Below are 16735 nucleotides of genomic sequence, written 5' to 3' on the forward strand. Positions count from 1 at the left end.
TATAAAGTGCAAATGGAATATGTTTTCTTTTATCTCTTGGCGGGAAACCACTCATTTTCAAATGCAAACATTTTTTATATGCCGTTTTTTTGTAAAACGGGGAAAATACAAGTTGATCTTCACGATAAACAACAATATCTAGTAGCAATATTACAAATAAGTGCATATGATATTTACTTTTTATGAATAAAACCGCTATTTGAGGGTTCGTTTGGCACCGCTGTGGTTTTCTGTTTTTTGGTTTTTTGTTTTCTAAAAAAGTATATGATATGTGTCCCATAATGAATCAAAATTATATAAACTTGTTAAAATTATGATAATTTTGAAAACTGACAACAGAAAAGTGGAAACACCTTTTTCTTGTTTTCTGTTTTTGGTTTTTAGTTTTCAAAAAAACAGAAAACTGAAAATCAAAATTGATGCCAAATAAGCCTTGAAGTAGCAGTTTTGGACTAAAACTACTCAAATACCGTTTTTAGTGTGTTTTGGTGCAAAATTCGCTTATTATAATACGATTTTACTCCTATATAAATATCAATCGTTTATCAAAAGGATCAATGGAGACCCTCAAGTAAAAAGGTGACTTTTATGTTACGAGTACTATGGTTGTTACGATTTAATTATGATAAAAGCATGTAATCTTTCTCAAAATTCAATACAAGTAACAATGTCAATTTGTCAAATAACTTGGAGACATATCACATACGACTATACGAGCACTAGACCTATTAATTACCATCAAACAACCAAGGGCGTTAATTTGTTGTACATTACATGGTACAACTAGTTGTAAAGTAAAAATTGCTAGATTTTCCCTTTAAAATGAATACAATTGCCAAATTATAAAGATCCATACTCCATTACCCAATAAAATTCGCTTATCTCAACTAAATTCCATCACTCTAATATCTCAAAACAAAATTTATATGCAATAATTAGAGATATCAAACATACTTAGGGGTTGTTCACATTTACTAAACAGAACTTAACTAAACTGAACTGATTTGAGCTGAACTGAGTTGAGCTGAAATGAATATTCTATGAGAGAAGAAAATTAAGAGTTAAACTGAACTGAACTGAACTGGTTGGAGCTGAACTGAAATTAAGCTGAAGAGAGCAGACCCTAAACATATCACTCTGTTTGCAGGCTAAATTTTTCTTAGCTTGCATTTTGCAACAAAAAAATCCTTTTGATATACTGTGATAATTATGATGGGAAAAAGTAGTTTTGGATGAATAATTGGCGTTCTGTGTTTCTGACATGCGTGTGCATTGTACATGTCATGTACATAACTTGATACAAAACCAAAGGTGAACAACACCATTTCTCCTCTAGATGCTTACACATAGCATAGTTCAAGATCTTATTAACATGTATAGGAATCATAAATGAAAGATACAAAGTACAGTATTTCGCCGCTTCTCACGAACTAACTCGATTGAGAGGGGCGCAGGGGTATAATCAGTAATTACTTTGTTGAAGCATGAATCTCGTCATCAGTCTTTTTTGCACCTTTTTTAAGCCTGTTGTGGCTTCCCTGACCCTGAGCAACACCACACAAGGAAATTAAACTTCTATGCTAAGCTTACAATTTTACAACTATAGGAATTTTTTTTATCAGGAAGGGACAATTTTTTTTGGATGTTTACGATCAACTTTGAGATAGGAATCCTAGAGCCCTAGTGCCCCTAGAGGTTCTGAAACCGCATATCCTTGACAGGAAGTAGAGCATCAAAACCTTTTCTCTAAATCGAGTCAAAAACATTAAAAATACAGTTGAAGTTACAGAGATGATTCACAAATAAACGCAAAGCTAAGCTAACAAGAAAAAATGGGGAGGAAGGGAAACAATATACTTACAACATTCTTTTGGCTAGCTAACCTCCGAAGAGATGGAGCACGTGCAACCAAAGAAGCAGCTGTAACTGCAGCAACACGTATTCTGCATGAAATGAGTAAAATTGTCAGAGCCAGTCTTTATAGCCAAATCAGTCACCTGCAACTGAGCTTGGTATTGTCAATGAAACAATGGCTGATACCTCTTATGAACATCAACATATTCATCTGTTTCATCTACAATCTCCTCCTGTATTTCCAAAGAGCACATGAAGAGAGTGAATATGATAGCTTCGGTGTAGAAAGAGGGAATCTCAAAAAATAAATAAAATAAGGGATAAGATCAAAGAAAAATCTTTGCATAAAGCAGAAATTCAAGGGAGTATGTTAAACGTTATAGTTAACACACTCTATGGCATGAGCTAAAGACTGTTTATCTAAGAAAAAGACAGAGGTCTGGGTTACTTCAGGTAAATCAGTATATATTTGCCTCCACATCTCAAAATCCAATACCCATTTTAGACAAATGGTTACACCATGTGTACACTTAAGGACGAAATTAATCAGCTGGCTATTAGCTCTAGGGGGTGTGCCGCTGGTTCTATATATTACTCCAAAATTGGCTTCAGAGTTGCTACACAATAGGTATCGAGAACCATAGGAAAAGAGGGGTGTGTGTGTGGGGGGGGGGGGGGGGGGGGGGAGGGGGGGAATGATCCACACCAAGATTGATTGCCACATAAGAACAAATTAAACATAATGTCCTAAATGTTTGTTTCATGTAGCTGGGCCTAACAGTACATCCTTAGCACCTAGGTATGGCTGGTCGTCCATCAAGGAGCCCCGCCCTTGGACAAAATGCTTCCAAAAAGTATGAATTGGTGCACTTCCTGTTTCTGATATACTTTCATGTAGCCTAACTTCCTCATTACCAAGCAAGTGCAGTTGGTTGGGGATTCACCTTGCAACCTAGAGGTCACGAGATTGAATCCTTCCCTCCCCCACCCCCACCCCCCCCCCCCCCCCCCACCCCAGCTGCAAGTGCTTTTACCTTTGCCCCTCACTTTCAAGTGCTTGGCTCACAAAGACCAGACTAAGAAACCGTGATTGTTGAGGTTTAGTTAGGGTCCTCTTTAACATTAATATAAAATAAAATAAAAAATATCCAAAAAGAACAATATAAAGTTATACTGTATAAAATTTCGTAAATACCTACCTGCAAAATCTCTTCAAAAACATCTTCAAGGGTAATAATGCCAATAACTTCTCCCTCCCTAGAAATTTCTACTGAATTTCGGGAAGAGTTAGGTAATGCATAATCATGTTGTAAATTATGCTCGTTCTTGTTTCTTGTTTTAGGGATTATTTCAATGTCCACAATACTCTCACAGTTGTCACTTTGCTTGGACAATAAAGGAGCAGCTAAATCACACTTGTCATTAGTGACATTTGACTGCTTAGGTTTTTCATCAATGATACGCAAATTATGAATACTCTTTGCCCTTCCCTTCACCACAGCTGCCATATGACTCTGACCTTTCTGAAATTCATTCAATATATCATACAAAGGCATGTCTGCTGGAACCCTGGAAAACATGTAGGAATATTACTCCATTAATGATTCATGGACTAGGAGTGCAATATATATAGATTCTAGACCATACCTTGGAATATTTCGAATGGAAACTGCACTTACAGGAGTATCTGTTTCGGGTCGTACTGTTAGTAGACTTTTAGTCTGAGGATTGAAGAAGAGTTTAATCAAATTCCTTTTCAAGACCAGTTATAGAGCATAAGAAGCATTACATAAAAATTAAAAATAAAAACAACTTTGAGGACTTGATAGTTGATACGCTTAGCATACAAAATACTTTCCATTTTAAGATGCCCTTCCACCATATAATGAACTTCATATTTTCCAAATGATTGTCCCCCAAAAGGTCACATTTCCTTTTTACACTAATCCCCATTTTTATACATTCAACAACATTCTTAATGTCTATGCCAACAGTAAGTGTGAAGTTCATTCTGAGATAAAGGGGATTCAAAAGCTCAAAACTAGGACTTTTTGACACCCACCAATAGCATTCCTATGAAGTTTTTTGGATTTCCAGAATAAACAGGTACACGACTATGCCCACGAGCTTGTATTTTTCCCATTGTTTCCCTACAAAATGAAATTGTGGCCAAATCAACAAACAAGCAAAGCAGCATCTCTACAATTTTTCTTAAAGTGGGGGCAACTAGCAGACTGCAGAATATTCATCTCCCGATAAATTCAATAAAGAGGAGATACTGGCAGATCCCACATTCCCACCTCACACGAGAAACAAAGTATGAAACTTCCATAAGCTCCCTAGTCACACATTCCAACATTACTATTATCCACTATATTTTGTGTTCCTTTGTGGACACGTAGCTGAGTACTTAAGATGCTTTGGGTTGAGTAAAAGAAGTGAGATGCATCATAAAAACAATGTTGGCTTCCCTAAGGTGCAGATAACAGGGGGCGAGGTGAACACAATTTATAACTAAGAATATCTTGGCTACTAAGGCATTCCAAAACTCCATTCAAAATATTCAAAAAAGTATGTTTAGATAACATCAAACCAATGCTCCATCTACTAGCAGTATATAAACATTTATACTTTCAATTTTTAGCTAACCAATAATAGGCACTTCTCAGGTCATGCACTCATCACCTACGTGATTGGGCATTAAAAAAAGAAAAAAGAAAAGAAAAGCATTGCAGAATTATATATGAAGCAATAAAACAGAACAGCAGTACTCAACAGTTCAATTTCTTCCATGATCCCATGACTTAAACATGCTTAACAACACCAGTAATGAATTGAACTTGCCTACTCTTTTTCAGGGGTGGGTAATATATATGAATCATTTTATATACGAGGAAGGAGAAAATAAACATCATTACCAATCTAATTTTGAGTTGGCATCCAAGGCGAAAGTTGACTCAATCGGTGTCATTGCCTCCTCAGCAGTCTGTTCAGCAAGAAAATAAAGTGGGGACCAGATTTAGATGATATTAAAGGTTACCAAGTATATATCAGGCTTGCAGAAAACTATGTATCTTCATAGCATATTAAGTGTAAATAGATTAGTGGACAAGAAAGATTGCTCAAAATTGCAATCCTTGAAAAAGTATCAGTGTTTGCCCTGTTTGATGTCAATATGGCATTATACTGGACAGCAGATTAAGTAGCTCTTGCAAACACTGGATATCTCCACCGGAAACACAAATAGAATAAGAAACCAAGAAAATGAGGCTCTTGCCGAATGCTTAATTTCTTTTACGCTCAAAACAACATGTTAAATTCAATAGCATGGCCACAAATTTGGCATTCCATCCTGTATCCAGGCAGTTTGGATATTTTAGTATTCAGAAGAGAGCAGCTTAATTCGGTACTTCTGTGGATCATAACTTAAACTAGACATTAAGAAACTCAACAATTGACAGAACACAAAATTAAAAGTTTATTTCAGCAGCTACCTTCTCTGTCAAATCTAATGCACCATTAATAATTGTTGTCTCATCATGAGTAAGCTCGCCTCCCTTTCCAGCCTAAAAGAATATAAGTTCTAGTCAGATAATGCATAAGCACCCACAAAGACAGTTTCAGAATTCCTAAAGAACACAGAAAATATCAGCATTAGGAGCAAAACAGGTATCCAGGAATTGAAGTTATTGCATTTTCTTATATAGAAAAGCATTTCCATAGAAAGTCAGTTACCGCTTCACCGTGAATGGAGACAAGTGCTTTCAGTTGAGCTCTCCTGAAGAGTGCTTCATTATGTCCTAGTAAGCAGTCCAATACCTTCAATTGCAGAATATTTTATTAAAAAACGCAGCACAAAGAGTTCATATAAATTAAATTTACAGTATGATGTAATTTGCCAATTTAGGTATGACTGGATGTGGTACAATGCTGTCTAACAAGTAGCAGTAGAACCCCATTCCTAGCCCCACACCAATGATTATTTGACTGCATGCTAATGTCATATCCAGAAGCTTAAGTGCAAATGACTTTCAGCTTTCGCTGAACTTGACAAAATAACCACCCAGCCATTTTTATGATCATGAATATAGCTTGCTGACCTCCTTTTTTGCTCATCGACATACTGTAGGAACATAGAAACATATATGTGCATATTCCTGGGGAGGAAATATATGAGGGAGCTCAAGTTCCATGCCCAAAGATAAAAACCCAATTTGATCTCATCCTACAGCCTAGGGAAAGTTAGAATAGATCACCAGAAAATCAACTCTTTGATCCAAACAATGCTGGCTTAAAGTTTTATGATGAGTGCCTGAGTGGTTTCCCTTCTGCCACTCATACAGCCCAGTCTAGAAGCAGATGTCTGATGCATTTCTCGTTGTATCAAGTACTGTAACCTTATATTAAGCTTTCATTTTGAGCAAGAAAATTACCTTTCCAATTGGGTAAGAAATTGGATAGGTTACAATCATCAATATGCGTACAATCCATATAAAATTTGCGCCAACAGCAAGGCCATATCTTGTGCATATAGCTTGGGGTATAACCTAAAAATTCAGATAAGTCAAACTTTCCTTTACTGAGAGAACTGAGAGAGTATTTATGAATGAAAATAGAAACAACAGAAGGATAACAGAGTCAAAAGCTACATACCTCCCCAAAAGATAGAACCAATGTTACAGATAAAATGATAGCTACATACTGATTAAAAAGCTTGTCCAGGTATAAAGGAAGTGTCTGCAGGATAAGATCAGAACAAAAGAGTCATTCGGGGAAAGATGATAACATAATCAGTTCGGAATACTTTGAAGCCAGGTAAAGCTCTTAGTTACTAGAAATTATATAGACGTATAGCATAATGTACAGCAATATGCCGATGAGATCAACATAGCAGAGTCAATAAAAGACATCCAAGCAACACATCTTCCTTCCGCCCCTAACTTGATGACACGATCCCCTAGCACAACATCCTGTTTTTACTAACCCATTATGCAAGTAGACAAGTATGCAACAAGCATCACATCATGGGAAGAGGTACAAACAAAGGGGTACGAAAAAATTCTAGAACAAATTTTTTTGAAGATTTTTTGTTATATACATGTCCATCCAGCCATCCTAGTACGAATCATTTTCTTGTGGGAAGACCAATGTAGTATATGTCTACATTCTTTCCATACAAACTATTGTATTCATAAACTACTCTATTGCCATTCCCCTCAAAATCTTATTCAAACTTTTATATAACCTTGAGATTAAGCAACAATTTACATTGTTGCTAAAGTTCACAATTGAACAAGAGTATAAGACAGACGACGACAACAACAACCACCTCAAGAGCAATAATTAAGAATAATGAGGTTGATCAACAACAGCAGCAGCAAACCCGAGATTCAGGCGGAAAATTACACAAATCAATAAGACAGAAGTAGTGATCAAGATTCTCAATTATGTATACAAAGAATTAGTATCCAAATATGTACCTCCATGGCAGCCGCATTGCATAGAAGCAATGTCACTAAAAGTTGGTGCTGCTTTTTAACAACAGGAAGAATACTAGCTGGATAAACAAAAAAAACAGAACATAATCAGTACCAACTACAACAAATTGCCCATTTCAGCAAGTAAAATCATATAAACAACTGAAGAAATCATTAAACACCAACCCCCATTTCACACCATCTAAAACAATCATACCCACATACCCATCCATCCCCGCGACTTTAACCAACTAAGCTAGTTAACATCCGCCCACAAAACCCAGATGTAAAAATTGCCCAAAATCATATTAAAATTAAATTGTAATACTAAATGGAAAAAAAAAAAAAAAAAAAGAATTATCTAACCTGCCTGTTGTTGTTCATTGGGAGTACCACTACGAGCAAGAATTTCCAAATCAACAAGATTAAAAGACATCAAACCAAGAGTTAAACCAGACATAAGACCAGCAAATAGAACCAATACTACACATAAACCGGCATAGACGAACCACGAAACCGTCCCGAAATCGATTTCAGAGGCTAATGAATAGCTCTCCGTTGTGTTGGCGAACCATGCCATTGCTAGAGAGTTAAGCGCATGCATCTCTCTCTGTGTTTCGTTGGGTGTGTCACTGAAATGTGCGTGGCGCAGTGATTGCGGTCAGGAGTGATCGTAATTGCGTATATGGTGGTCACAAGTCAACTGCTCCCGGATCTTTATCTTTATTCCGATTTACTCCGTTTGTCTCGGAATAATTGCCACAATGTGACTTTTGCGTACTCATATAGTAACTTACTACTCCGTGTAATTTATAAAACACATACTCCCTCCGTTTTTTTTTTATATGCATCACTTGGTGATGCGCGAAGTTTTAGAAGGGTAATATAATATTGTATGTGGATGAATAATTTATTATAGTATAAGTAAGATGGGATCATGAAAGAAAAAGAATATGAGGGAGAATAGATATTTTTATTATATAAGTGGGGACCATAGAGAAAAGAGAAATGATAAAATAATTTAAGTGGGGTTTAAAGTAAGAGAGAGAAATAATAAAATATAGTATAAAGTTTCCAAATAAGGAAGTGATGCATTTAAAAAAAAACACCCATAAAAGGAAAGTGATGCATATAAAAAAAACGGAGGGAGTATTATGGTGTATTATGAAACTTATTTTTGGATTAGTCTTTATATACAATACGGAGTATACTTGTTTATAATACTACGTATATGATTATAATTATTAATGGTTAAAGTTGTGCATTGGCAGGTGTGTGGGTCAAAGTGTTACGACTATAATGAAATGAATAGAGTAGTACCCTTTCCATTTTTAAATATTTGCTACATTTTTCCTAGACACGTATGTCGATACAAATCTTTGATCAATAATATCTTTAATAATCAATAAGCATAAATTCTAATAATTGAGAATTACTTATCTATTCATTCAGATGATTCTAACAAGTACTCACAATATATTTTCTTATGTATAAGGCCCTGTTTGATTCACATTAATTTTGCTGAACATAAATTATTTTTACTGAACTGAACTTATTTTTACTGAACTGAACTTAATTTTACTGAACTGTAATTATTTTTACTGAACTGAAATTATTTTTACTTAATATTATTTTTGTAAGGTGAAGAGAACAGGGCATAAGTCACAAAAATTAGTTAAAACCGGACACATGGATATTGCAAAAAGTAGAAATGGAGCAAATATTTAAAAACGAAAGGAGTGTGTATTACTTCTACTCCTTTTAATACGAAGATAACATTTATACTCCATATGAATAATGCAAAAGCAGAGAGATGTAGGCCCCGTTTGGTTTAATGTAAAACATTTTCAATGGAAAACTAGTTTTCATGGAAAACATATTTTCAAGGAAAAACACAATTGCAAATTAGTTTTCCTTTGTTTGGTTGCATACAAGAAAAGTCCAAGAAAAATAAAAAATAAGAGTGGAAATGTAAGGATGAATGAGAGGGAAGTAAAAAAAAAAAGGTAAGGAGGAGAGAGGAAAATGTGGCTTCCCTTGTTTTTGGAAGGAAAATGTTTTCCATCATTAAATGATGGAATTTTCCACCCTTGAAAAATTGTTTTCCACTCCTTAACAAACCAAACAAAGGAAAATGGGAAAAAATGGAAAATTCATTTTCCATGAAAACATTTTACATCAAACCAAACAGGGCCTTAATTCGTATTCAAGAAGAAAAAAAATTACTCCTCGTATGTTCCACTTATTTGGATCCAAACTTCTTCATTCCGATTCGAACATCCAATTTGTCAATTACAATTTAATCCACTTTGAGTCAATAACTTTGTTTAGATTAGATTGGATTTCAACTTTTATTTGGATTAATTTCAAGCCTTGTGGTGTGGATTTATATAAGTTTCTAGTCAAACTAACATTATTAGGTTGATTTCAAATCAATAAATATTTTGATATGTCTAGCTAAAGGCCATGTTTGGTAAATAAAGTTTTGATTAAAACAAGCTTATTTGACCTAGTTAGAAGTTTGGCTACATAAAGCATCTAATTTGGTCGTTTGGTAAAAGAACTTTTTAAATAAGTTAATTGAGGCAAATAAGCTAATTTGTAAAAAGCTAAAAAAAAAATTAGAGCTTTTAAGATTAGCTAATTAAGTAAAAGGTGTCAGATGACAATTTTATTCTAAAAAATCATTTACATTCTTGTCCTTCCTCCTTTCTTACCCTGGTAGAGTAAAAATAAGTTGTCAATTTTCTAAATTGTTATTTTATGTGTTCAACTAACAAACAACTATAACTAATAGGCTAATTTTACCAATTAGTTAGTCAAAATAACTAATGCGACTAGCTAGTCAAATCATTTAATACAACTAGTTAATCAGATAAGCTTATCGCTAATTACCAAATAGGGGCTACAAGTCCTACAACTATTTCTCGATGAATTAGCAAGAGCAGAAACCCTACATTGCAATTTGCAAGTGGGATGTTGAGCCGTTGTGATCTTGTAGGTCCAACTTGTAGTGGGTAAGTGGAGGCATATGACAGGTGGCATCTATAATGTTTATAATTTGACTTTGAAAATGTTATGGATAACTTTTGATGTCGACATACATAATTATTGAACAAAACAAAGCAAAATAACATCTACATACATTAATACAATATTACATTCATAAGGAGTTTAAGGAGATCCTGGGATCGATTCTCACCCCGCATTTGTGGCTCTTTAAACACCAAAAAAATAAGAAGTTTAAGGATTAGGGAGACAGTAACATACACACTTTTTAAAAAAAAAAAATTAAAACATTACCAAGTTTTTATTATTTCTTTTATTCCGGTGCAATGTTTATACTCCCTTTTTCCCTTTATTTTTGCTTCATTTGACATTATGCGGTCTCCAAAACACGTATAAAACATTTATATCTCAATTTTCATTTGCGTAATATTACAAAAAGTTGATATTAATTAAATTTATAATGAGACGAACCAAACAAAATATCACCTGACTATACTTCCTTTAATAGAAAAACAGGAATCAATAATCAAATTTATTAAAGTTTGACCCGTATTTTGGCAATGGGGCAAACAAATAGGGGCGGAGGGAGTAAGAATTATAGCCTTTTATTTGTTGTTGTTCTTTCAATCTGTCTATGTTGAACATGGGTTTGGGCTATATAGCAATAGGAGGAGTAACCTCTTAGGGCTTGTTCTCTTATGTTGAAATTCAGTTTAGCTCCTAATTTCCTTCTCTTATAAAATATTCATTTCAGTTCAGTTCAGCTCAGCTCAGTTCAGTTCATTTCAGTTTAGTTTAGTTCAGCTCAGTTCAGTTCAGCTCATTTCAGTCAATGAGAACATGCCCTTAGCCTTATAAAGTGATTAACATTCTCTTCTTCAACTAACCAATGTGAGATATTTACATGTGGTAATACTTGAGAGATTTATTCTACAACAGTCCCCCTCACATAAAGTCCCTTTTTAACTTTGTCTCGTGTGATTTTTCAGGCTAGAGTGCTTCTTCACTCCCCCTCACGACCTACACTGGACCTAGTGAACTTTAGCCATTTAGGGTTTCATATCGTGAACTTAGCTCTGGTACCATGTTAAATACAGATCTAGGCCGCATCACCAAGAGAAATAATCGACTTCACAAGATCAAAGGAGATTTCATCCCAAAACCATAGGGCAATAGGACGAATAGCCCCTTAGCCTTATAAGTGATTAACTATCTCTTGTTCAACCAATTAATACGGGACACTTACGTGTGGTGATACTTGAGAAGTCTATTATACAACAATTTATCCCTTTACATTACACAACGAACTTTGCAAAAAAAAAAAAAAAAAAAAAAAAAAAAAAGCTTTACACAACAAACTATATAACTATTAATATATTTCCTCAAAAAATATATATAACTATTAATATATATTGAATTTAAGGGGTCGTTTGGTTCATTAGGGAAGTGTAAATTCCCATGAAATTTCAATTTGTGGGAAATAAATTCCATCATCAAAATCATGGGAATTCAACAAATTTGTTTGGTTAAAAATGGAGGAAGTAAATTTTTATGGGAATTTCAACTTACCAAGGGAGGGGGGGTAAGGTAAGTGAATTCCCATGTTTTGTGGGCAGTCAAAATTCCCATGAATTTTGATTGCCCCCATTTTCACTTTTTGTGTCAACCAAACAAGAGAGTAAAAATGAAATTCATGGGAATAATTTTGACTCCCCACAAAATTTTTAGCCAAACAAACAAAGCCTAAGATTGTGCAAAAAGATAAATGGAGTATTATCTCCGTTAAATGTTATATGCAACTTTGAGGTATTATGTCCAAAAAGCTGATAATGAAACAATTTGATCCCTTAGCATAAGCTTATAAGGGTCTGTTCTCTTACGTTGAAATTCAGTTCAGTTCAATTTAGTTCAGCTCAATTCAGTTCAGCTCAACTCCTAATTTCCTTCTCTTATAAAATATTCAGTTCAGTTCAGTTCAGCTCAATTCAGCTCAGCTCAATTCAGTTCAGTTCAATTCAGTTCAGTCAATAAGAACAAAACCTAATTAGATATTGCATGGTGTGAGTGTGTGACGGTGTGATAGATAAATTGATTTACTAGTTATATAAAAAAAAAAAAATAATAAAAAAATAAAAATAAAAAACTACTCGTGTAGTCGTATGTATCATGTGAAGATAGGTCAAAAGGAAGAAAAATAAATAGAGTACCATGTGAATAGTGAGTGGGAATGCACATCTTTTTATTTATTTGTTTCCTCGTACTTAATTAGTTATGTACGGAGTATTATGTATGGCAATTACTTAATCTTCAAGATATATAGCATCGAGAAGCCAAAGGACATTAGTGTTTGATTTTTTGTTTAAATATATATTCCGTACAATATAATTATGCTTTTATTTCATTATTGAAACGTTTTAAAACGTTAAACGTTTCTTCTAAATTTAAAAACGAAAAGAGGAATGTAAGCCCACGTAAATGACACGGTATAGGTAATTGACCACAAAAAAAAAAAAAAAAAAAAAGAAAATCATCCTCTAACATGTGAATGTATAAGTTTAAGAATTAAAACCTAATGTCAATTAATTTTAAATACAAGTTGATTCAATTGACAGATCAAACTAGATTAGTGCCCGTGCGATGCACGAATTTAACCAAAAAATGTAATTTTGCATAAATTAAAGTTGTCTATTATTATTGAAATAGTTTTAAAATCAATACGTGACTTACTACAACAACAATAATAATGTTTGATACTCTAGTCTATAATTCAATGGTACGTACGAAGTGAAAAAGAAAAACAAACAAAATAGGGATGTGACATGGTAAAATGGGATTAAATAGAGGAAATGGAGTTCAGCAGATACTCAAAGTGATCTTGCAATTTTTTGGAGAAAAGAAAATAGTCACATTAGTTTATTTTTCCCAACACAATACACTACTAAAATTCGGTCAAATTACGACCGTCATCAAAACGGTTGCAAAATATAATATTTGCGACCGTTTTTAAGGCGGTTGCAGATTTGCGACCGTTTTTAGGCTATTTAACGGTCGCAAAAGTATTTAAAAATTTCTTAAAATTAATATACATGTTAAAAATAATTCTAAATTAAAACAATTCTATTGCGACCGTCAAAAACGGTCGCAAATTGCGACATTTACGACCGTTATAGAAACGGTCGCAATTTGCGACCGACAAAACCGGTTGCAAATTGCGACCGTTATAGACGGTCGCAATTTCGACCATTTGCGACCGCTACGACCGGTCGTAATAAAGTAATGATATTTTAACTTTTTTAAAAAATAAAAAAAGCGTATAAAATAATTAAAAATACAAATAACCCAGTTGCGACCGCTTTTAACAGTCGCGAAAGTCAATAATTGCGATTGATTATGTGCCCGTCGCAAATTTGCAACCGCTAAAAGCGGTCGTAAAAAGATTATTTTTTTTTATATTAAATAAGGGTATAAAAGGGTGGCAGCTAACTTAACCCTAATTCTCTCTTTTCACGCCGCTTCTCTCTTTTCTCTCTCCTCTTTCTCTTCTCTCTGTTCTCACGCTCTACTCTCTCTTCTCTTTCCTTTCTCTCTCTTCTTTTTATATATAAAATGCATCTCATTATATAAAAAAAGTATGATCACCCAAAAAATAACCAAATAGGAAATCGAGTATTATTTTAAAAGATTTTGACAAGAAAAGATACGAATTATAATATTTAGAATAAAATTTGAGTTAATTGCGTACACATAGAAGATTAAAGAAAACCGATAACAAATCATATTATATAAATATTATTTTGGCAAGAGAAGATGAAGGATGGTTTTGGAGGGAAAATGACAACACCAATAAATGACATGTGTCATTCTTGGTGTCTGTTATTATGTTACTAGGTTAAAATCCCGTGCAATGCACGTTTGATAGATTTTTTTAATAATAATATTACAAAATATAAAGTATATAAAAAAAATTCTCAAATATTTCATTTGAGTATAAATGGAATATGGTTGTCAAACTGGAAATAAAATACATAAGGTATAAGTAGTTTACTAAAAGATTTTGCAAAAAAAAAAAAAAAAAAAAAAAAAAGCGAAAAAGGCGGAAAAAATTTTCACAACATAATGACAAGTGTCATGGAAGAATTCGCTTTTAGTACAAGTTAATAGATTGATTGATGGGTGTCTGTTATTATGTTATTGATTGATTGATGTATAAATGTCAAATATTGAATTTAAGACTGGGGCAAAAAGATAAATGGAAATAATTGTTAGATACAAAGAATTAGAAGCATACATAGTACAGTAACTTTTAGCCACAAATCTTTTCAAAATATTATTATTCGTTTATGCAATACTCAAATTCTAAACACAATATATTACATATTTTGTTTAAAAAAATAAATAAACAAAATGTAGCTATCTACCGTACTAAGTTTCCCAATAATTAAGATCGTCTTTTTTCGTAGAGGATATATTTCGTTCATTTTTAGTATGAGTATAATTTAACATTCAAACCTAACATAAAAATTTATGATTATAATTAATCTTTTTTTTTTTTTCTTTTTGCGAAATTAGTCTATAGTATAATGTTGATTTATCATTTAGATTAACATGATGATTATATGATTTAACAAATACTATCTCTCGGACTCTCCCTAATTTCAAACAATTCATATCTGTAATATATACAAAGTACATAAAATGGTAACCTTTTAAGTTTTAACGTGATTATATTTATATTGTTAATTTGTTAGTTGTTAACTCCAAAGATTTGAAAAGATGAACTAACGAACCTTAATAATGAACTACTAACTACTATGCTATACTGCCTATATGCGCTTAGAGTATCGTGCACCCACGAAAATAACACGGACAAAAGGGTACTTTGGGAAAATTTTTAGACAAATGGTACCTAAAGAAATGTTATAAATACCATAGTCCTTAAGATACTAGGATAGTAGTATTTCATTGTATGTCCAAAGTGCAAAAACAAACAAAAAAAAAGAAAATCTTCCTTAATAAGTGTAGTGTTGATTCAAATGGCCTCAAGGTACGAGGTTGAAGTAACAGTATTATCCGCTAAGGATATCAAGAATGTCAATTGGCATTACGGCCCTACGAAGCCGTACGCCATAATGTGGTTCGATCCGGATCGTAAAGTCACGACCCGGACCGACGACGAGGGTGATACAAACCCTAGATGGGACCAAACACTGAAGGTCCCTCTAAATGGTCCTATAGACGATGCTACCCTAACCATCGAGGTTGTCCACTTTGCAGATGTCGATGAGGACACCAAGCCTCACATCGGCACTGCAAAGCTAGATCTACGTGACGTGTTGGATGATGTAGGCATTGGGAACAGTGTCACGCGCAAGCTCAAGCTCAAGCGTTCCTCTGGTCGGCCTCAGGGAAAGCTAGAGCTTGAGATCATTGTGCGTGAGCGATATCAAAGTTATAACCCTTACCCCCCTCCTCACCACGGGGCGCCAATGACAACGTCTAGGGACGTTGACTATGGCGCCCCGCAGTATTACGGGGAGTCCCCTGCTTATGGACAGCCTGCAGCTGCAGGCTATCCTTCTGCAGGGTACGGGCAGCAAGGGTATGGCGGGTACGATCAAGGGCAGTACGGGCAGCAGCCATTAGAGGAGAAGAAAAAGAGCAGTTTTGGAGGAATGGGTACAGGAATTGCTATAGGAGCAGCTGCAGGAATTTTGGGAGGACTTGCTTTAGCTGAAGGCTATGATCAGTTTACTGATCATCTCGCTGAAGAGGCAGCAGAGAAGGTGGAAGAAAATCAGGACGACGACGACGACAACGACGATGACAATGATGAGTAGTTTTTGCGAGATTGTTTGATTAAAAATGTTGATGTTTGGTGTGTTAGTTCGTTGTTACGTTTTCTGCTTTAATATGTTGATCTTTTTTATTTTGCATCTGATTTGCATTGCTTTCATTCTCTTTCATTTCTGATTTTCGATTTGTTTTAATTTTTATTGTTGGACGACGTCATTGTACTTTGTTTTATGTTGCATGCTTATGATATCATGTTACTAATCAAGTGATAGCAAAATCAATTAATGGCCTGGGCTTTTATCTTACCATGCAAGTTGGAGTATATTACAATTTATTGACTTTGAATTCAGCTTGATTTCATGCTTGTGCATGCCATTTTTCAAATAAAGTGATGTATGGATTATGGAAGATAAATACATTCGACAAAAATTTGAAGCATACGATGATATGTCATAATTACGCTTACACATTTATTTAAATTAATACTCAACTATTAAAAATATATATGATTAATTACTTATGCACATGATACACTTGTACTTTTATTTCACGCGTTACTGACTAGCTGTAATCAATCTATTAATTAAATAAAGAATAAAATC

At 34.1% G+C, this 16735-nt stretch overlaps 2 protein-coding genes across 2 annotated transcripts; one reads left to right on the forward strand and one right to left on the reverse strand.

Annotated features, from left to right (window-relative positions):
- Positions 1 to 1207: 1207 nt before the first annotated feature.
- On the reverse strand, positions 1208 to 8079 carry LOC145562749 (DUF21 domain-containing protein At4g14240-like). Its single transcript, XM_081623123.1, has 13 exons — positions 7698 to 8079; positions 7335 to 7411; positions 6508 to 6591; positions 6288 to 6401; positions 5590 to 5673; positions 5349 to 5420; positions 4773 to 4840; positions 3917 to 4004; positions 3502 to 3575; positions 3054 to 3423; positions 2041 to 2087; positions 1862 to 1943; positions 1208 to 1544 (listed from the first exon to the last, which is right to left on the reverse strand). The coding sequence occupies exons 1-13, from the start codon at positions 7933 to 7935 to the stop codon at positions 1470 to 1472; spliced, it is 1473 nt and encodes a 490-aa protein (XP_081479249.1). The 5' UTR covers positions 7936 to 8079; the 3' UTR covers positions 1208 to 1469.
- A 7294-nt stretch (positions 8080 to 15373) lies between these two features.
- LOC145564394 (uncharacterized) lies at positions 15374 to 16416 on the forward strand. Its single transcript, XM_081624704.1, has one exon. It carries the CDS (start codon positions 15374 to 15376, stop codon positions 16175 to 16177), a length of 804 nt encoding a protein of 267 aa, XP_081480830.1. The 3' UTR covers positions 16178 to 16416.
- The last annotated feature ends 319 nt before the right edge of the window (positions 16417 to 16735 follow it).

This window comes from Chenopodium album, chromosome 10, assembly GCF_948465745.1.
Source record: "Chenopodium album chromosome 10, dcCheAlbu1.1, whole genome shotgun sequence".
In the NCBI taxonomy this organism is placed as follows: Eukaryota; Viridiplantae; Streptophyta; class Magnoliopsida; order Caryophyllales; family Amaranthaceae; genus Chenopodium; species Chenopodium album.

Coding starts and splice junctions, on each gene's coding strand:
- LOC145562749 (XM_081623123.1), bottom strand. CDS start 7,935: ATGCATGCGCTTAACTCTCTAGCAATGGCATGGTTCGCCAACACAACG. Junction 6,592..7,334: donor GCAATGCGGCTGCCATGGAG/GTACATATTTGG, acceptor CTTATCCTGCAG/ACACTTCCTTTATACCTGGA. Junction 4,841..5,348: donor CATTAGATTTGACAGAGAAG/GTAGCTGCTGAA, acceptor CTTGCTGAACAG/ACTGCTGAGGAGGCAATGAC.
- LOC145564394 (XM_081624704.1), top strand. CDS start 15,374: ATGGCCTCAAGGTACGAGGTTGAAGTAACAGTATTATCCGCTAAGGAT.